General features: G+C 35.8%; 1 protein-coding gene across 1 annotated transcript in view; it reads right to left on the minus strand.

The window, feature by feature from the left end:
• LOC123549191 (GPI ethanolamine phosphate transferase 1-like) overlaps window positions 1–23,271 on the minus strand; it is a 60,391-nt gene that overhangs the window by 21,664 nt on the left and 15,456 nt on the right. The window contains exons 9-26 of the mRNA XM_053545603.1: window positions 22,949–22,989; window positions 22,268–22,327; window positions 20,087–20,179; window positions 19,230–19,285; window positions 18,619–18,640; window positions 17,839–17,895; window positions 17,175–17,254; window positions 15,760–15,947; window positions 13,972–14,044; window positions 13,246–13,348; window positions 11,345–11,437; window positions 10,794–10,885; window positions 9,576–9,629; window positions 8,146–8,200; window positions 6,262–6,355; window positions 5,526–5,628; window positions 3,650–3,767; window positions 2,908–3,003 (exon numbers count right to left, since the gene is read on the minus strand). Coding sequence (XP_053401578.1) covers window positions 2,908–3,003; window positions 3,650–3,767; window positions 5,526–5,628; window positions 6,262–6,355; window positions 8,146–8,200; window positions 9,576–9,629; window positions 10,794–10,885; window positions 11,345–11,437; window positions 13,246–13,348; window positions 13,972–14,044; window positions 15,760–15,947; window positions 17,175–17,254; window positions 17,839–17,895; window positions 18,619–18,640; window positions 19,230–19,285; window positions 20,087–20,179; window positions 22,268–22,327; window positions 22,949–22,989 — 1,478 coding nt within the window. The remainder of the gene's footprint in view (window positions 1–2,907; window positions 3,004–3,649; window positions 3,768–5,525; window positions 5,629–6,261; window positions 6,356–8,145; window positions 8,201–9,575; window positions 9,630–10,793; window positions 10,886–11,344; window positions 11,438–13,245; window positions 13,349–13,971; window positions 14,045–15,759; window positions 15,948–17,174; window positions 17,255–17,838; window positions 17,896–18,618; window positions 18,641–19,229; window positions 19,286–20,086; window positions 20,180–22,267; window positions 22,328–22,948; window positions 22,990–23,271) is intronic.

The raw sequence follows: 23,271 nt of genomic DNA on the forward strand, positions 1-23,271 counted from the left end.
AATTTTGTACAATTTTTATACAAAAAGTGGCTGTTACTCCACCAATAATTCGTAGATTGTAACCAAAATTGAACTTGGCCTGTATTTTATATCATACATATCTGTGTACCAGAAATGAATTCAATCTATTTATCCTTTCAAGATTTATCGAATGGACAATGTCATCAACATTTTGCTGAATTTAAAATCGAAATGGGAGCTTAAAATTGCTGAACTGTAACTGAAATCAAACATAGCCTGCACTTGATATTCATGTACCTGTCTACTAAAAATGAATTCAATCCATTCATCCTTTCAAGAGTTATTGAATGGAAAGAAACATTTTGTTGAAATGTAAGTCAGGCAGGGGCCATAACTTTTCGCAAACATTAGCGGATCTTATGAATAGATACCTGTGTACCACAAATAAACTCCACTGATTCACAGGTGCACGGATGCACCAAAATGTTGTAAAGTGCTTTTAGACTTTAATTACATAGGTATAATAACAAAAACTGTTAGTAAAACTTTTATGGTCCCATGATGGCCTGTCCCATTTTCAGTTAAAAGATAACTTTGACCTTGACCTTTGACTGATAAACCTTAAAAATAAAAGGGACAGGCAATCATCCTATGAAGTTTGTGGAAATCTTTAGCTACTGAGCGGAAACCATTTTCAGTCTCTAGGTCACTGTGACTTTGTCTTTTGACCCACTAACCCAAAAAGAGTGTAAAACTAGCAGGACTAAACTTTCTTCAGATACTCGGCAAAAACTATTTTCAGTCTCCAGGTCAATGTGACCTTAACATTTGACCTACTGACCATCAAAACACTAGGGATCATCAACTGAATACAGAAAATTATCCTATCAAGTTAGATGACTGAAGACCAGAGTGGTCTTTACTTATTCAGTGGAAACATTTCCAGTCACAAGGACACTGTGATCTTGACCTTTTGACCTACCTGACCCTAAAATAATACAGGTCATCAACTTACCACAGGCAATTGTGCTTTGAAGTTTGATGACTTTAGATCAAAGCATTTTTACTGTAATCGGCCGATTATAGGTCGCACTTGTGTATAGGACGCAGTAAAAAAATATCTGCAGAATTCTGGAAATATGCTTATACCCACTTATCCGAATTTATGTTTGTCCCAAATTTTTTTTTAAATCATTGTCGATGTTTTTGCATGTTGTGCAAGTATTTAAATTGAAAAGCATAAACTCTGTGTAAACACTAAACTGCCGCATCCTCTGATCGCTCCATGAATATTGACGCCAGTGAAAAAGAAAATACACTTTGGCACATGGAGGTAAAATGACGTAATTTTAAGATTGGTTTGCAAATTGTTTTGAACATTACGGATCAGCGACTATGATCATATTGGCTCAGTCTAAAATCTCGCATGCACATGTTTGCAATTGCCTCCGGGTATGATAAAACGGTTAATGTTGTTTGCAGATTGTGACAGTAGGTGTATTTAGATCAGTAATGCCTCGGGCATGAATTTCCCGATGAACAAGAGGATTACAGACAACTATCAAAATATGTTTGAAGACTAGACAATCGATTTCTGGGCTACCTGATATGGAGTTTAAAGTATTTTAATGCAAAATGTGTGAAAACACGCCAGAAAGTTTTACACAGTCTTGCTAAAAACTTAATGATCATTTACAGAAATGCGTTGTAAAATATATTTTAATGAAAAACAGCATTTATTTATGATATCTTAAGATTTTACGTGAGCTCTAAATTTTACATTTTTTACAAAATTAATTAAGACGCCGGGTCCCAATACCGGATATTAGCTATGCCCTAGTCATTGGTATTTACTCCCCTTGAATTCTCTTCAATACAAAGGTACACGGTGTTTAACAAAGATCGATTTTCTTAATTTTTGAGTCGCGGGAAATGTTTGGTGTTTTTCTATCCCCATATATAGGACGCATTGGTCCTTCGAGACCAGAATCTCGGTAAAAAATGTGCGTGTTTATATTCGTAGAATGATGGTTGTTATTAAGAAGAAACCATGTTTTTAGGCTGGATATAGTAGTGACCTTGACCTTTCACCTAATAAACACCAAAAAGAACATTTTCAGTCTCAAGGTCACTATGACCTTGACCTTGATTTTTTGAGTGAAAAACAATATGGGTCATCTACTGCCCACAAACAATCCTTTCTGGAAGTTTAATCCTTACCCTGCTAAATTTCTACAATGATCTTGTCCATCTTTCAATTCGGACAGTACCATTAACTGTTAAAAGGGGTGCATACCAAAAAGATACTGACTGCATGGCAAACAGTGCAGGTCATGATCAGACTGCATGGATGCGCAAGCTGATCATGATCGACACTGGCCACAAAGGCAGAATCAATGGTGTCCAGCATGATAAGGGTTAACAACTAAGTTTTCATAAGTTACTGAGCGGAAACTGTTTTCAGTATGGATGACACTATGACATTGACCTTTCGACTTACTGACCCCTAATAGGGGTCATATACTGACTACAGGCAATCATCCTATGAAGTTTGACCATTAGGAGACCAAGCATCCTGTAGTTATTGATTGGAAACCAAATGAGCTGCGCCATGGGGAAACCAGCATAGTGCATTTGCGACCAACATGGATCTAGACCAGCCTCCACATCCACGAAGTCTGGTCAGGACCCATGCTGTTCGCTAATGGTTTCTGTAATTGAAATAAGGTTTGAAAGGGAACAGCATGGATCCTGACCAGACTGCGCGGATGTGCAGGCTGGTCTGGATCCATGCTGGTCGCAAATGCACTATGTTGGTTTTCTGATGGTGCGACTCAAACGGCTTACTGACCAACAGACAATCCAACAATGAGCAAAACAATCTCTTTTCAGAATGCATTTAGTACTTTAGAATCTGATGTTTAAAAGAAACATTTCAAAGGATACAAAATAAAATGCTGTCTGTATATCACCAATAACGAGGTACTGACGGGATGTCAGTGCTGAAAATGGATTCTGCTTGCAGAAGTCAAATACTTCCAACTACAATTGAAAACAATTATGAAACTATCAAACATAAAACATATATAAAAAGCAGATCAGGAGCTACGGCACTATAAATCTACTCATTCAATTTTGATTTTTTTTTGGTAAATATGAATGCCTGTACTAAAATTGTACTTTGTGAAACACAGTCTTTGGTGTCAACTTCCTGACATATGAAATGACATTGCATAGTATTCTTGCAAAATTCAAGAACATTTTCCTCCAATGAATTAAGTGACTGAGGTACTTAACCACTTTTTAGTGTCAAAGTTGTGACAATTGACCTACTGACCCCTAAAACAATAGAGGTCACCTACCGACAATATGCAGTCATCCTACTAAGTCTGAAGGAAGTAGGCCAAAGGGTCCTTAGTTAATCAGTGGGAACCATTTTCAGTGTCACTGCCACTGTGACCTTGACCTTTGACCTACTTACACTCCAAAATATAAGGGTCATTTACTGACCACAGACAATCATCCAATGAAGTTTGACCATTTAGAGATTGCGTTCTCTAGTTACTGATTATTAACCAAAATGTCTACTGATGAACATACTATCTTACAACAAGCAAAACTATATAACACCCTCTTCTTTGAAGGGGGTCATAATTTAATAAAACAGTCTAAATTAAATGAAACTTACCCAAGTGCCACCAGCAGTGATCCTAGGAGTATTTGAGGACCTAGGCAACTGAGAGCATTCCATCTGTAACCAGCGGTACAGTATAACACTCAATGCCAGAAAAAACAAAATCTCATATCTGACATTTTGTTAAGAACTATTTTAGGAAGTCAGGTTGGTAAGTAAGTAGAGATCCATTTCAAAAGAGGTTTTATAGCAGCAAAATATAAAATACCATAGTCTAAGATTATAAACCTGAGTTTTGAGACCAGTCTAAAATCTCTAGTATCTGACTGGTTGACAGTGAGCACATATTTGAAAACGACCAATGGAAAGGTCGCATTCTGAGACTGGTTTCCAAACTTTGTTTTATTACTGTGGAACCTGGTGTGAAGTGTAACAAAAGGTAAAGACAAACTATGTAAACTAGAATGTGTTCACCTTAGTAATTTGCCTTACAATTACTTCATTGATAGTCTGACAAAATTAAACAAAAGGCATGCAGCCAATAGTTATTCATAGTAAATTACTGCGCCATTGGTAAATATTCAAAGGATGTTGAACTATTTTTTACTGGGCATGAGTACTTGTAAGTTTGTGATCAAGTCCATGGCTGCCTCAAAGGTGGTGATAGAGACTCACCAGGCCAAATTTTCTGGACTGTTAACGATAATGACGTCAGAGGCGGTAAATTATTCCGCCTTGAACTACACTGTACAGCAGATAGATACGAAATAGTTGTGAGACAGTCTACTCCTGACTAAATTCTGCACATTTAAATAGATAAATCACCTTCCAAACATGATCCTTCGACAACCTCTGCAGCCCTTTAGAATTAGGCGTTATATCTGGATTTTGCAAAATAAAGCCTTAAAATCAAGAAAAAAAGATATGTTATGGATTTGGTGGATCAAACAGTGGTATGTTTTTACGATATGTAAATAAATCAGCAACTGTTTTTCAGACAATATATGGAACAGAGTCTTTAATAACTGAGCCTCACCATCAGAAAACCAATATAGTACATTTGTGTCAAGCATGGATCCAGACCAGCCTGCGCATCCGGCAGTCTGGTCAGGATCCATGCTGTTCGCTTTCAAAGCCTAATGCAATTAGAGAAACCGTTAGCAAACAGCATGGATCCTGACCAGACTGCATGAATGCGCAAGCTGGTCTGGATCCATGCTGGTCGCAAATGCACTATGTTGGTTTCTCATGGTGTGGCTCATTTACTTTTTCCTGCAGTTTATGTCTGGATACTACAAAACAAAAACAGAAAATTTCACTGTAAGAGGATTTTCAAGAAACATTAATCCAACTTTGCTATAAACATTGCACTCAGTTAGAAATTAGACACGACTACAAAAACTGTATGCTAAAAATCACTTGATTCTAATGAAATTCAACAGTGGCCTAATACCTGTTCACAGTACTGACCAGTTTCAGCAATACTGACGTCTTCAAAATTGTGTTTTTCAGTAGGCTCTTGTCATATATTTGCTTACTATATATATATAGTTTATACTAATTTGTTTTAGCTCGACTGTGATGAAAGCTTCAAGCTTATTGTAACCACTCTCAAGTCCGCTTCCTGGAAAAACCAGTACTGGTGTCATGAGAAGTCAGCGTCGTGACCCCAGTGGGGTACAAAGTTTTCAAATCAGTCTAGCAAAAAATTGAACACCCAACCCTATCTTTTCTATTTACCAATCCTTCTTGATATGTCCTGAAGCTTTTTTAAAAACTCAAGATTTAATAAAAAAAATTTACATTGTAAAAAAAACAAGTGTAAGTATATCAAACTTTTGTTATTAAATGATTGAATTACAAATTCAGAGGGATATGTGACTTGCATGCAGGTGTTTTGTCAGTATGCAAGCAAACTTGTCAAGGATACGAAACACTGAGAAGTATGAAAGGTGCAGCAAATGCCAGGTAAATTGCGTGAAGACGTGTAGAGAGCTGTGTAGAGCTGAACAATGGCTGTACCAGGCAACAACCTACACAAGTAAATGAAAATGTTGATCAATATTTGTTACAAAAATGACAAATGCATTAGTTTATGACCATTAACATGGTATAAACAAGAATACAGTCTGACAGACAATGAAATCCCAACTGTAGTGTTCAGTACTAAAAAGGCAACAACTCAGTTCCGATTGAAGATAAAATTGTGGTTCTTGCATTGACATTTCCTTGTATTGCCATGTATCAATAACTTAAATTCCATTAAATTACGATTATTATTTTCAAAGTTAATGTACCAGCAAAATTGTGGATATGTAAATAATGTTCTAAAAATGTGGAAAAATGCCAGCTTTATTAATACCATAATTTTCGTTCTTACTTTTATCTGCAGTTTTACATTGTATTTTGAATACCATATTCATCACCATCATTCAGTTGAACCTGCCTTGGCAGTCACCTTTTTTAAGCAGTCTCTTGCAGCCTGTCAGCAATTTTCCCAAACTGACTTTTTGCTCTAATATCAACTTATCTTAATCAGCCACCTGCTTTAAGCAGCCAGATTGTGTCTCTCCTTTGACTGACTGCTTAACACAGGTTTGACTGTATTTTGTTATGCTTGTAAATACGGCATTATTTGTAAGAGTTAAAAGCAAAGAACATTTTACCTGAAATGAACCAGCTTACTGCATGCTGAAATTCTGTCATTCCCGTAGAGACGATAAAACCTGAGAAATATGTTGCTACGACAACACAACAAATCTGAAATATAGAATTATATCTTTATAGTAAAGAAGATTCAAGATGATCAATAAACAAGAGCCATGTTAGACATGGCTAATCCCCCCGCCGGGCATATTATAATTGAAGGCTAAAGTTCCTGGCATGTTAGTGTCTGAAAGTATTAATTTTGGGGAAAGCTTTGAACAACCGTTTAGTCGTGGTCCGCATCAGGGGTTTTAAAGATGTGGAAGAAAGGATAAGTTGGTAGTAAGGTGGTTTACTGCTAAATTTTATTAATTTTCATGAACAGTATAGCTATGATGTTTTTCTATATGGCTACTGTAAAAAGAAGGAATGGAAAGCTAACAGGGAACAAGAGTGCCAGAATGTCACAATATATGCCTGTCGCAGCAAATTTCTTTACTCTAGCAGCTGTATTTGCAAATGGAATGTTAATTTTGTGGTTGTTTAGTAATCATTGTAAGTCTTTTGGTTTTTTTTAAGTCCACAAAAAAACTCCTTACCAGGTAAAGATACCTTATATATAATAAAATACACCTAAAATTGGAGAGTAACATCTATGTTGTACCACAGAAAAGTGGTCTTGTTTTTTCCCAACGGTCAATTATAAAAATGTTACAATATAAGTTATTTATAGTAACAACTAAGGGAAGTTGATCTTCAAAAAAAAAAAAAAAAAAAATACATCGCAAGTCCACACAAAAGTCTTTATCAGGTAGAGATTGGTCAAAATACACCTCAAAATTGGATTTAGCATGCATGTTGTACTACAGAAAAGTGATCTTGATTTTCCCCTACTACTAGTAATGAAAAAGTTACAATAAAAGCTATTTAAAGTAACAACAAAGGGAAGTAATTCTAAAGAAGGGAAATGCACATGACACTTCGTCTCATGATGGTGTATAAGTGTGCCAAGTAACATTCAAATCCCTCCATGCATGAAGAAGAAATGCTTTGGACGAAGTCATTCTTGTATCTGACCTTTGGCCTCTAAGTGTGACCTTGACCTTAGACCTAGTGACCTGGATCTTGTGTATGACACTCCGTCTCGTGGTGGTGAACATTTGTGCCAAGTTATATCAAAATCCCTCTATGCATGAAGAAGAAATGCTCCGGACAAATGTTTTTAAGAAATTATTTTAAAGGGGAATAACTCAAAAAATAGGCAAGGTAGAGTTATTGTTCTTGACAATGCACTTCCTCCCAATGTGTTCTATCAGTGTATGAAGTTTGAAGAAAATCCCTCCAGTACTTTTGGGGTTATGCTCCGGACAAAATGTTTTAAGAAAATATGATAAAGAGGAATAACTCAAAAAATAGGCAAGGTAGAGTTATTGTTCTTGCACATTGCACTTCCTCCCAATGTGTTCTATCAGTGTATGAAGTTTGAAGAAAATCCCTTCAGTACTTTTGGAGTTATGCTCCGGACAAAGATCGTTGCGGATGCACGGACGGACGGACGGAAGGAGAGCATTTCTAATATCCCCTTCGCCTTTGGCGGGGGGATAAATAAAACATAAAATTTCTTCATCTTAACAAAAAGATTACTTTTCAGCATTTACGTACAGTTATAACAAAGCAAATTCTGCATGTCTGCATAATTTGCTAACTATACATGTATCTACATTTGCCAGGTAAGACTGCCATGGAATATAATGCACAATTTTTCACTCTAAATTTTACTGATTTCTACCGCACACTGGTAATACATAAAAAAGAAAGATTTTAATGAAAAGATTGTTTTTAGACGACCTGTCATATATTTTCTCAATCATGTTATTGTCAAATAATGCAAAAGATTTACTTACTTGAAAACAATATAGAATCTTGTCTGTTGCAGACTGATTTTTAAAATTCCTTGACCTGAAAATGCAGAAACAACATACTTTACAAGAGTTGCTAGTACCTCTCTGAGTTTCATGTATGCCCAAGAACATAATTATGACATGGATACAGTCACAAGGGCCTTGCACAATACGCACATGCGCATAATTTTTTTGTCAAAGTAGCACCCTAAAAAGCAGCAGGACTGCACCAAATTAAGTCAATATCTCAAAAATTTTCTGGAGGAGGTCCCTCGTACCCCCACCGGCAGGAGAGGAACATCCCCGCCCACACCCACCCCCTTCCTGTGCGTATAATATATATCGCCCTGGGTACACCCTTGAGTCATATGTATTTTAAATCTCATCAAATGCTTCTTACCAAAATATACAATCTGATTTATGAAAATCTTTCCAGTGGTTTAGAATATATGAGCCGCACCATGAGAAAACCAACATAGTGCATTTGCGACCAGCATGGATCCAGACCAGCCTCCGCATCCACGCAGTCTGGTCAGGATTCATGCTGTTCGCTAACGGTTTCTCTAATTGCAATAACCTTTGAAAGCAAACAGCATTGATCCTGACAGGACTGCGCAGATGCGCAGGCTGGTCTGGATCCATGCTGGTCGCAAAGGCACTATGTTGGTTTTCTCATGGTGCGGCCCATATGGAGTGGACACAAATTAAACCTATTTGATTTTTCATCCCTAAGTGTGATCTTGACACTCTGCACATCTTCTACTGCTACTTGACCTTTGACCTACATGTTTGACCTTGACCCAATTACTTGGTTTTAGCTCACTTTATGTAGGTCTAAAGAGGTTAATTATCAATTCTAGTTCTATGAAAAGTTCCCAAACGTTTAACAAGATATGCAGCAGACACAAAATTAAAGAGATGGACTGACATGCCCAACTCTTATAAAGTCCCCCAAAACATTGTATCTTTGGGTATAATGATACCACAGTATACATGTACTTCTATTATAAACTTGACATACAAATATACATCTGAAGAAAGTTTACTATCATGCCAAGTTTCTTTCAATTTCTGCCATTTTGAAGAGGTGGCAAATCAGCCAAATTAATAACTGCGCCAAATTATTCACTTATTTATTTTGTAAAGTTTGAAGTCACATCTACACAGTAAGAACTAATTCATGTGGCAACAGTCTTGTTTCTAATGTTGGTGAAAGACTCTCTTGGCATTGTTTTAGACAAGTGTGGGCACCTGGGTAGAACCAACAAGATTTGACAAGCCAGCTGGGTGATTCCATATGTCAATCAAAGCCAGGCTCAAAGCAGCAGCAGTGAGTGGCAAGTGATCTTAAGTTTGCAACCTTAACCAATAAGCTTGAGAGCCACAATCAAGAATGTTTAATAAGTATACTATAAAGGCCTGCGGGTACTTACCCAATAAAATAGTAATACAGAGATGCCAGCAAGACTGAAGCTCCTCCCACTTGTCTGAAAGTATCAACAACACATTCTGTATTTCTGTTTAAACCATGAGAATTTTTTTTAAACATTTTCCTTTTCCTATCTGTTTACCTTTAGCGGAACTTGACATACCAGGAGCCTTACCAGCATCTATATAGTATCAGCATCTAAAACTAACAAAACTGATAACTATGTTATTAAAACTAGAGCTATCTCTAAAGGTCATTAATACCTCTGGACATTATTTGATACAAGATGGTAACTGCTTCAACCCATCAACTTAATGACGTAAAACAAATGATGATATTTTTATGAAAACACTACCGCACTGAAAGGACATGAAATAATGCTATTTGACCTTTGCTCTATTTGTATTTCCATGTTTGACCTTGACCTTGAACCTAATGACTGTATATCTTGCAGCATAATTATTGTGAAACTGTCTGTGTAGTTATTTGAAAATGCATTAGAGTTTTCACAGAGGCTACTTCTGAAATAAATGAGGGATGTACAGAAAGTCACATTTAAATCCAAGATAGCCCCCATACACTTTGTATCTTGGATAGTATAATTTAAGTTTGAAATAAAATGTCATTGTTTTACTGAAAACAAACACGAGACCAATGACAAACAAGAATGAAGTTAACACTGTGAAATATGTCAATTTATGTTGATGATGTATACCAGTTTTCATTTAAAATGATTTGAAAACTGCTGAACGAGTTGAGAACACAGATGTACTTGTCATCTTTCAAAATCCCAATATTGTTTGCATATCTTCTTCACATTCATGATGCATACCAAGTTTCAACTGAACTGGATGATAACTGCGGGAGTCCACTACACAAGAAAGTGTGACAACAAACAGATGGAAGGATTAATAGATGGATGAACAACACTATACTGTAAAAGCAGAAATTTTCACGAGGGTTTAATTTTCGTTATATTCGCGAGGCTCTACATCTCACGAAAATTTATCCTCGCGTAAATATTCACCATTAGTATCATTCAAATTCAAGTAGGATACAATTTTCACAGTTTCGTGAATACTAAACCGTGTGAACATACTCGAAATTTCAAATTCGCGAAATTTTGACCCAACAAAAATATGTGCTTTTACAGTATGCCTACCAGATCTTTAACACTGGGACATTAGAATAATTCAGTCAACCTGACATTTGAAATACTTACACGTATAGAATATGTCTCTTTCCTGTGACAACTGGCAGTAGCGGGAATACTGCTAACATCAAACATGACAGTGACCATAGAAACAGCTGTTTCTGAAATATGAACAAAGAAATAGTTATTATAACTATGAATCTATGAATAGATAAAACCTGAGCAATGGCAAGGGGATCATCGCAGTGGTAGTGGGTTTGAATTCAATTTAGAACAAAGTTTTACCCATCATTCTATCTCCACTACCAAGACTTAAGTATTGGAAGTCCAGACAGCAGTCTACTTGCATTGTTCTTATCACTTGAAATAACTGGTTCCAGAACTGTGTAATCAGAAGTAAAAATGTCTAATACAACACAGTTTTTTACAACAAGCTGAAGCTTGACAGAGTAAAAGTCATAAAGAGATTAACTGGGACTATTCAAAACACTAACTGCTTCAAAATTGGCTGGTTTAAAAATTTATAGAAGTATATGAGGAGAATTTCAGTCATTCAAACCCAACCGTTTACAGCATCATAATTATATTTACACCAGTTTATCTTCTAATGAACTACTTACTTTAGAAATGTATAAATTTCTGGATATCCAAGGCAATACTGCAATGACTGCTAGACCAATTGATAGCATCTGCCTGTAGAAAAAGCCAACCACCTGAAATCATATAAAACAACTCTATTTCATTGTGTTGTGTTATGTAACAGTAATATAATTAACAAATGATAAAGGCCTTCTTGTGGTTTGTCATCTAATTTATCACGGTTCAGAGGTCAGATGCGCAGGAATTGAACATCTAAGCATCTGAACGATGAAAAGTGATAAATAAGACGACAAACCACAAGAAGGCATTGATTGTTTTCATTCTGACATGGTCATTAAAATATTTTGATTAATTTTTTGCTGGGCTTCATTTATCCAAGTAGTAATATACTGGACGTCATGCGGCAATTTGATTTGACATCATAACTGATGTCATAATGCTCTCTTACCGGTCCGAATGTCAACCTTTGTTTATTGCAGAATATACAGAGCTTGACTTTCTTCTATGTTTAACTGGAAAGCAAATCCAGCCATGTTAGAATGTGAAAAGCAGACAAAGTTCATGAAATATTGTGCCAGAGTTATATACCTTCTGTCATATGATATAAGTCATGATGAGGAACAACTACATGTATTTAATGATCACAGAAATTGAGCGAAAGTGCATCAAGTTTTAAGTAAAAAGTGGACATAATTCCTGAAATACTGAAGCCAGTGTAATGGCCCTTGTGTCACATGATGTGGGTGATTATTAGGAACAACTATTTTAAATCTGAAACATACCTGTCAAGTAATAACAAAGATAAAGTGAAACTGCATCAAAACTTTATATCCAAGTTGTGGATATGGACGTCAACACAGACCAAGTCGAGTAAGACAGCTCTCCATATACTTCGTATAGTTTAGCTCAAAAGCCATTTCTACCAAAACCACAAAGTTAATTATTCCCACAAAAAAAAAATGATTGAACAGCACTACTTTCTAGAACAGCTGTTTGTAATCATATATTACATACTTTTACATCAACATTTTATCTTTCCTAACATTCTATTCATTGAATTATATAATCATGCAATGCATGCAACCCCTGTTCAACAAAGGCATTGCAGACCTTTAACAAAATACATTCACAACAAGTGTCTGAGTATTGCAGTGGAAATACAGAAGTCCTCTCCCGGTAAAAAAACTCAATATAAATCGACCTACAACAGTGACCCTGACCTTTGACCGACAACAATAGGCAGCACATATAGTGCATATTTTCTGACCTGGCGGAGATATTTATAGAAAGGTCATGAAAGGGCCATTCTATCAGTGAGTTTAGGGTAATCGGCTACATCTTTAGATTTTGTTTCATTCCGTCGGATAAATCCGATATGCACCAAGTTTCCTATTGATTTTAATGGTACAGCCTGTTCTAAAAATATCTCCACTAGGTCAGAAAATATGCACCATAGAAAATATCCTTCAATGCAATTAAAAGTAATAGAGCAGAAACAATTTTTTACCTGACCTTGAATAGTGACCTTGACCTTTAACTATAGCATAGATCATATGTTGGCACATTGTCTCATCATGTGGAACGTTTTTGTGTAGCACTAAGATAATCCATTGAATTGAATGCTTATAAAAGTTATGGAGCAGAAACAATTTTTACTTGACCTTCAATAGTGACCTTGACCTCTGAGCTACAAGCGTAATTCATGTACGTGCATTATCTACATTTTACCCTCTATTCACAAACCAAGTTTTATGAACCTAGCTTGAATACTTTTTGAGATACTGCAGGATCCAGATTTGCGGACAGATGCTCAGACAGAGAGATGGACGAAGGGCATTCCTATTGTCCCCTCTGGTGATACCAGCAGAGGACTAATAAAGCACTGTAAACCCATCAAAAATATATTAACAAAAATATTTACCAATATTTCCAGGCCAATCAAAGCAGCCAATACTACAACAATAAAGTCCTTTTTGTTCTTCATCACAACTATGTATTCATACACCTGTATCAAAATATCTAACCTGAAAATATAGTGCAGATGCTACTGAAACAAGAAGAGCACTTTTGCCTGGTGCCATGGCTTGTTTGATAAGGGCTAGACAAATAGCAATATGCAAGTTATGGTTTTTGTCCGACTAACAGAAACTTTAACCAAGAAATACTGATTTCCTTAGTATAAAGCTGGCCTTATTCTAACAAAATGCAAGACAGAGTTAAGGTTCTTGACCTACTTACTCACTTTATTATAACTGACAGTGTAACAAAGAATTAAAGCTATAACTTTTATAGCATTCAAGGAGAGTTTACATAAAAAGAAATTTGACCACAAAATACTGGTTTTCTAAGTACAAAGAGTCATTATTCTGACGTATCAGAGAGCTATGGTTCTTGGCCTACTTACATACCAAAAACACATTTCAGCTATTCCATTGAATCTCTATTTACTTAATAGCATATTATGCTAAACATTTATATATAACAACCACATGGCAATAACCTTTAGTTTCACACTGAAAATTAAACACTTACATTGTATTTTAACCTGTAAGTAAAAACTATCTGTCTTAAAATAATGACTATATTCTAAGCATGGTTTCTATATAAAGGCTGTATTTGAAGTTTTACTGTAGAACACAGTACAGACCTCAGAGCAACAATCATCCATAATACAACAGGTATCAGGCAGTACAGGTAGTTGGTCCATGGCAGTGATTGCACTGAAATTAGATGTATTAAGTTTACCATAAATCATATATCAAATCAATATACACATTCAACCTTATGCATCCGTCACTTAAATTATTATCAAAGCTGACATAACTTCTAATAATAATTAAACTTAATATGCTCTCTGTGGTTCCAAAATTTCAAAATTCACAGTTACTGTAGATTTCAAACACAAATACAATGAGTTTTGGTACCCCACTTCAAACAGGAATACTTGCTTTATTTACAATCAATTACTCATTAAAAATATATCATCAACCTTCATCCATGATAACTGTGCCATAAAGCTAGAATCACAGTGTCCCGGATAGGCTTGCAAATTAGTTCCGGATTTCCATCCCCGGATTGCTCCAGACATGTAAGAAAAAAATGGGTTTGGCGAATTTGTTATGTTATAAATCTCTAATGCAATCGTAACAGAACCATAATTAACCTTATTAGAACCGAATAAAACTGTAATAGCTCAAATCTTTTGACTTCAGATATTGTCTTCTGAACTGATACGATCTTTTCAGAACTGTTACGGATTTATTACGGATTCCTTACGGATATATTATCCATGGCAAAACTTTGAGCATGCTCAAAACTGCGCACCATTGCCCCCAGATGCCCCAGATTTCTGAACAAATACACTGGATGACTTATCATCTGCAAGCCCATCCGAAGCAGTGTGATTCTAGCTTAAAAGACAATGTTCCAAAAAAATACATTTCAAGTTGCAAGAAAAATCAACAACATGTGAATCCAAAGGACACATGTGCCCATAGTTCCAATCATTATACAGCCACATGTTACCTGTTGACAGACAAGAATAAATTATGCAAAAGCCACATGTCTGACCTTAGTGAAATCCTTAACAAATTCCCAGATTATTTCGGGATATGCATATTTTTGAAGATATAGAATAATGGACAGATGATAGACAAGAGCAACATGTTTCCTTACCAAATAATGTAAAAACAGAAATTAGAAAGTTTGCAAATTCAAATTATAAAGGTAAATGTTCAATCTTTAGCCAGCTAAATTTCTAAAATGGATAGGTCTATCATTCAATTTGGGCAAAATCGTTAATAACTCAAAGGGTGTTCATTGAAAATTTACTGACTTAATAGTGAATAGTGCAGACCATGATCACTCTGCATGGACATGCAGACTGATATTGGTCTGCACTTGTCGCAAAGGCAGAATCACTTGCTGCCAGCAGGCTAAAGGTTAAATGAGCATCTGAGGTGTCAAAATTCAGAACATTACAGTTTTTACACAGTCAAGCAAAAGAAGTCCAAAGCCTTCTTGTTAAACATAAATATGAAGTGTTAAATATGTAAAAGTAGCTGTTTGTTTCTTATAGTGGCCACCAGTAACCGAAACGGACAGATCCTCGATCTGGAAGATTGTTGGAAAGTTTGTGGGAGGATAGTGCTGGATACAGATGATTCTCCAATACCAGTATCTTCCCTGCTCAAGTGTAAAGTATCCACAACCTGCATTGTTATCCAGATGGCAGTTATTTTAGTTAGTCCTGGGGATCGAACCCCTATGTTGCATGGTCATACACACGACTGTATCCACTCTTTTTCAAAAAGAAGTGAACAACTTGACCAATTTATAAGACAAATTTTAGCAGACACTTATTCTTACGGTGATTTACAATATTATAATAATAAGTGCATGTACATATTTTAAATCAATATGTTTATTATTTTACCAAACAATAATATTGTGATAACCAATCCTAGACAGCCAAATGCAGTGTGTATAGTTTGGTCCGACCTCCAGAATGATTTCCCCAATCTCTCCAACTTCAGTTGCGGTCTAACCACACCACTGTGTTTCTCAAATACCAATGTCAGAACATAAACCATCCAACCAAGAAAACCACTAAATATACTGGCACTGAAAAATAGTGATTTATTTGAAAACTGCTAAATATACTGGCATTGAAAAATAGTGATTTATTTGAAAACTGCTAAATATACCGGCACTGAAAAATAGTGATTTGAAAACCGCTAAATATACTGGCACTGAAAAATAGTGATTTATCTGTAAATATACTGGCGCTGAAAAATACTGATTTACTTGTCAAAGAGTAAATGTTTGTACACTATGAGGTTAACATATTTTTCAATTATAATACTTAAGTTATGAAATGATGATCAGTTTACTTAACCAGCATTTCTATATTTATCAGCAGTATTAACTTGTTTACTGCATGTAAACAGACAACTTCCCAACATGAATCAAGGGTGGGGAATGAATTACATCTCCTGTGTTGACATAGAGACCATTGCCTTGCCTAAGGATCACACTGGGAACCTATTTTGTGGCAAGATACTAGGAACATGTTCCCCAGGCAGCCAGATTAAATGTTTGGTAAAATACCGAGAATATGTTCCCTAGGCAATCAATTTAAACATTCAGTAAAATACTGGGAACATGTTCTCCAGGCAGCCTAGTATCTGAAATGTTTATTAAAATACTGGGAACATGTTCCCCAGGCAACCAATTTAAACATTCAGTAAGATACTGGGAACATGTTCTACTGGGAACATGTTCTCCAGGCAGCCTACCTGTAATGTTTATTAAGATACTGGGAACATGTTCTCCAGGTAGCCTATCTGTAATGTTTATTAAGATACTGGGGAACATGTTCCTGAGGCAACCAATTTAAACAGTCAATAAGATAATAGGTACATATTCCCTTGGCAACTTTTTCTTAATGTCAGTAAGATACTGGGGAACATGTTCCTGAGGCAACCAATTTAAACAGTCAATAAGATAATAGGTACATATTCCCTTGGCAACTTTTTCTTAATGTCAGTAAGATACTGGGGAACATGTTCCTGAGGCAACCAATTTAAACAGTCAATAAGATAATAGGTACATATTCCCTTGGCAACTTTTTCTTAATGTCAGTAAGATACTGGGGAACATGTTCCTGAGGCAACCAATTTAAACAGTCAATAAGATAATAGGTACATATTCCCTTGGCAACCTTTTCTTAATGTTAGGTAAGATACTGGGAACATGTTCCCCAGACAGCCTATATCAAATGTTTGGTATTTGGCAAGATACTCTAAACATCTTCCCTAGGCCACTTGTTAAGATATTCAAAACACTTACCCAAGAAAGAACCGGTCATAGGTCTGATAATAGCTCATGCCCTTCAAAGCAATTTGCATAACTCTCTCACATTCATTGATCTGAAAAGAACAAACAAAACATGAAAGTAGTATATACAGTAAATAACCTGCATTTCTTACCTAGTTTAAGATATAAATATCTTTAATAGATGCTTTGAGACAATAAACAGTTCTTTTTAAAAAAGACATTCATCATTCTCAGTAAAACTGAAATTATTTTGAATATGTTGGGACGAGTAAATAGCATTTTGATAGTTATATTTTCTTCGAAATATTTCTGCTTGTTTACTTCTTTTAATATTTTTATGACTATTTCAAAATTCTATATTGATACATACTGACTTGACTAAATCATCAACGCTTCTACTGCATAAGTGTAAATGTTTGTGGCATAGAAATGTTTGCGAATTTCGCATATTCAAAAATTCATGAAAATATCAGCCATTGTATATCTCCAGGTTCACCCAGATACATTATCATAGTCAAGTTAAGAGCCAAAACTTAGCTTTGGCACTTCAGATTTTGGTGATTCCCGAACATTTCTGCTCGTGAAGAGTCTGGAATAGGCAAGTCGGTAATTTTTTAACCCGCAAATATATCAACTTATACAGTAATTCATGCAAACTGATGACAGCTCTACTTACAGCCTCTCTATAGTGACCATTCTGTATCAGCTGTCTTATATGTCTATGTATCTCGGCCTGAAATATACATAACAAACTGTCATTTTTCCTGTTCTATGCTTTATCAGACTTTTTGTAGGTACAAACATTCTATGTAAAAAAATTAAAATTGGTGTAAAAATGAAGGTGCTAGGATCTAACTAAAATTAAATACGGCCGACTTTTTTTCATAAATCTCTCACAGGCTCACAACTCCCATTGTACTATTGAGGCCAAATGTATTCAGTGTAAATATGACGCAAATTGATGAAGAGGATATAACACAGCATTTTCTGATAAATCTATAAAATCAAACGCCTTAACTGATGGCCTAATGACCTGATCCAATTCATAAACACTCTTGACCAAGATTTTACTCCTATTTACATTTTGTACAAGTTAAATTGCTGAATGCTCTATGAACACAAACTAATTATGATTGGATAAAAGCCATTCTACGAGTCTAAAGTTCATGGCAATCTCTTTCTCCTCAGTCAACATTTGCTACACCTAAACATCTAAAGCCAAAAAAAGAGCCACTATACACAATTTAGGAAAAATGATGAGGAAATGTTAGCATGTCATCTCCCTATGGCAAGAAAACTGGTTCCACTAGAATACAAATATTTCAGCTTCTAGCAATTCCATATGTCTTTGAGTATTTTTACATATCATTAAATGTATGTAAAGTGTTTTTATGAATTTTTAACTCCAGATGATACTGCTATGAAATGTATACTTGACCCTGATGAAATTGCTTACCAATTTAGCGGTGGTCAAGTCGCTGAAAAAATAAAACATACACACTTAAATATGCAAAAAGCAAAAATGAGCTGGTATACAGATAAAATGTCACACAGCCGATACAGCTGAAAGCTGCTCTACCATAAATTCATGTTAGTTTTTAACCAAATTTAAAATGTTTTTAAAGTTATTTCCAGATGAAAATCAACCTGACCCTGACTTTTTTCCTAAATGTCCTTTAAACGGGATAATGATGTGACAGACACAACAAAGATTTCATGTTCACAAAATGTGAAGACACCCAGGTGCCCCTCCAGGCACTGTCTCAGGCATGGGCGGCACATTCGTAGAACCATCAACCTTCCATATGCTAGCTGGATGGCTTCCTTACATGAAGAAATTCTATGCCTCAAAGAAGGTTCGAACCCAATCTGTGAGGGGCAAGTGATTCGACATCAGCAACCCTAACCACTCGGCCAAGGAGGTCCCGTATCTAATCAAATCTGACAAGTTTCATTTCAACCTTTTTTTTTTTCAAACAGTGGAAATCAGCTGTATAGAGAAAGAGTCGCATCCCTGATATTTCCCTGAGGATCTAAAAAGGGTGAAAATGTATGTGGAAGTCTCACCTAAAAGGTCTGAATGCCACTGCGAGTGTTGTTGACTTTTTCAGTTCCATTTTCACCTACAGTGTAACAAATATGACAAATACCTAACATTGCTAAACTGTTAAATATTAAAAGTTGTTAACAACAACAACATCATCATCATCATAATCATCATAAACAACACTACGATCATCATGTGCAAGACGATAACCAAACTCACTAAGGTTACTGTCAAAATTCAATAGCAATTTGTTGCAATTATCTAAAATATGGCATCAGTTTGTTTTAAGTTATACTAAAAACAAATACATGTAGATCATAAAATGTGCTTTTCCCCTGGCATCAGAAGTCAGTATTGAGTCGACATTTTACAATATTATATTAATATATTTCAGTTATTTAACAGCAGTCAGTTGGCTCTGTTCCAGTACTTGTTCAATATAAGTAACTCATAACACTGTAAGTATAAACAACAGCAGGCATACTATGTAACTGTTAAGGGAAAGATTAAGCTTGCTTGGGAGTGTTCATGTGGTCAAGAGTTTGACCCCCAGCCCATCCAACTGACAATAACAAACATTCAGATAAGGGTCCCACATATACTCAGGTGCTTTACATGAGGCACAATAAAAACCCAGGTTGGGCGTCTTCTGTATCTTGCATTATCCTCCCACTAAAAATTACTGAGCCTTCTGGAAGAATCATTCATACGGGTTACCAGCGGCAACAACACTAAGTTTACACTTTCACCTTACCTTGTATTATGTCTCTTTACAGTCTTAATCTAGAACTGGTCCCCTCCTTACTGACCAAATGAACACGCTTACAAGCTTTTATGGTTGTGAATAGAAAAATCTGGATGAAATGGTCAACTGTACCTGGTACTGTTCCAACAGCTGCCTAGTGTTAGCATAAATCACATCTGCCAGGTCACTGTCTGGCATGTCAAGGTAGTCATAGGGCAATATTCCCTGAAATAGATAGTTTAAAGCTAATCTCCTCCAAGAAAATGATTTCATTAGTAAGTAATTACCACGGACAGAAATGTACTGTACGTTCCTAGGCATAATGGCATACCTAGTTTCATAATTGCCCTCAAGCAAAAATGGTACCTGGTGTGCCATTAATGGCAAGAATGCACAAGCAAGCCGTAGATTAAATCTTGTTATGTATTTGATAAGAAATGATGCAACCCTTGATGCAAAGACCAATTTGGATATTGCAAATGTATGATGAAACTGTTGAAAAATACTGGTACAAAATTTGGGAATCAGTGAAGTCATTTATTTTTGTGGGTATGAATTTTCTTATTTTCTATGGGCAAAAATTGCTATTTCCTGGGATAAGACTTTGTGGATTTCAACTTTTTTAAGATAAAAAACCAGGGAAATTTATATTTCCTTCGGATTTAACTTTTTTTTGGATTTAAGTAACCATGAAATCCATGAAAATCAGAACCCCAAGGTGCCAATTTGGGTATCATTTCAGACAGAAGCAGGCACTAGGTAGAACCACCGACCTTCTGTATGCTAGTTGGATGTTTTCCTCAAATGATAGAATTCTACAGAACAGGGCTTCGGAAATTTGCCGGTTTGTCGGTTTTGGACCGATTTTTGACTTTTCGGACCGATTCATGAAGTGAAAAAACGAAAAAAATCAGTCCCATAAAAATGGAAAAAAATATAAATTTCGGTCTGATATCTCAATACACGATCACCTGCCAAGCAGGAAATTGTTGGTCGTACCCTCAGATAATCAATAACGTGTCAAACGGTCCGATTGTCACCTTGATAATCGGTCCGTAATTAGCACATGACGCAATCAGTGCTCGCGCGGCACATCCTTTAATGTTTGCAGACAGCCGACTGCAATTTATTAAACATTTTTGACTGGTTTCCAAATGTTTCTGACTGGATCCAAATCATTTCGACGGGGATCCACTTCTTTTATTTAGAATCCGACGGATGGTTTATTTCAAAAGGCTATGTTTGATCACGGTAAAAAACAAATGGTCACTGCATTTAATCAAAGAGCTATAATTGTACATTATGGGTCTTGATTTAATGAGACATCAGACGGAAAACCGATAAAAACAATTTTTATAATTACTGGATTTGAAAAAATTATATGATTCATTTGCTGGGGCTCCAGTTGAAACAAGTGCAGAAAATCGTCTTTGCAACCCGACTGTACAAAAAAGGAAAAGAAAAAAAAATGGACTGGCAAACACGAATGATAAAGAAAACCGGAGCGGCGCTGTTTATCAAATCGGTCTTTTAAAAAACGTTTCAAATTGAAATTTTGTTTACATCAGAAGAGAACATATAACTTTATAAAATGTAGTTGCTTATTGAAGTACAACGCAAGTAAAATGAAATATCCGTGGCCAACCCGCGTGACCTTTTGGTACTGTTCATGCGGGAAGTTCACATAACGTACACATATGGTCCGCGGCAGAGTATTCTTAAAATACTGAGACTGTGTAGCAGAGAATATGTGTCGTATAATTCACTTTGACGCATTGTATTTTATAAAATTCCGTCAAAGAATGAGGAAACATCACAAAGTATATGCCGTGTATACGGTACCTAAGTCACGTGCGTTGGCTTTTAGACTAGTTACGCACGCGGTGTCAATGCCGCGACAATTGTATCCTTGCAAGTATGTTCTCGAAAAAAAAAACATCGAAATTTAAACAAAGTAACGATCACACATGACGATGAATAACTGTCTTCATTGTATGGTAACTCGCGGTGACCGGTAACTCAGTTTTAATGCATGACATGCTTATTTCTTTACTCTATCACGTTTTACAAATGTAATATAGGGAATGCGGTGGGTGGGGTAGCGCCGATGTCAGGATTTTCGTTTCGGACCGATTGAGTTATCAAAATTTCCGGAGCCCTGCTACAGAATTCTACATGCCAAGGGAGGTTTCTAAGCACATAACAATGAGGAATAAGTGATTTAAAGCCAACAACCTAAAACACACAGCCATGGAGGTCTCTATTCGAGTATATAAAGTAAATGCTTGTTTATCATATCATAATAATAGTTACCACAGAATTCATTGGGTAGTTAACTCCAATCAGTGCAGCCATTAACGGAGCTATATCAGCCTGCAATAGTAAACACATTATGTTATGATTTTAACAGCTATACTGGTCTTAAACCTACTCTAAAGACCTGCATTAAGGCAACAGTTCTATTTTTTCAAATTACTCTTAATTATACATTAAAATAATCCTCAGCTATCAAATGTCAGCACTTTATTTCTTGACTTTTTGTGAAAGTCTTTCATCTGTATTAAACATCAGATTAAAATTCATATCTTAGTGACAGCAGGAATGATAACAGTAGTTATGAACAGATATGGTGCCTCCATATACTGTCACTGTACTGTCATATGTTACAACTGTTGGCAATTCAAGACTTAGTAAACTGTAAGGAGGGAAATGGGGAGGGATACAGAACTTCTGCTATGTAGCAGGTATTTCATCATAATAAAAAAAAAAAACCAAAAAAACTTTCTCTGGTCTGAGGACTTTTAGGTTTAGAGCTCAGCGCTTCCCCTGTATTTTAACAAAACTCTCAGTAATAAATCAAACTGAAACAAACTCTACTCTATAATAAACTCCATAAGCATGTCATTTTTATCTTGGAACATGTGATTTTTGTGCATATCATCATGTTCACTACATTTGCAAACTTTTACATAATCTTATCAGCCTGAAACTTACCTGCTCAACATCTGTTCTCTTCAAATGGTCCAGTTTCCATTCTGTAATACAAATTTTCACATAAAACTTTCAACTATTCCTTTCAACGCTTTAACGTTTGATGGTATTTGTTATCATTGCCTTTTTATGAAAAAAATCATTTTACCTAAAAACAAGTAGCAATGTCTATAGCTACATACAATGCATTAGTAAGAAGCTAAATAAAACTACCAATACAAGACTTATAGTAAAACAGTGATTGCTAGCAGTCAGAAGGGAATGGGCAAATGTCCGAGTTAACCAGGACTTACAGCAATCAAACATAGAAAATATAAGGAAAAAAA

This window comes from Mercenaria mercenaria, chromosome 6 (genome assembly GCF_021730395.1).
Source record: "Mercenaria mercenaria strain notata chromosome 6, MADL_Memer_1, whole genome shotgun sequence".
Classification (NCBI taxonomy): Eukaryota; Metazoa; Mollusca; class Bivalvia; order Venerida; family Veneridae; genus Mercenaria; species Mercenaria mercenaria.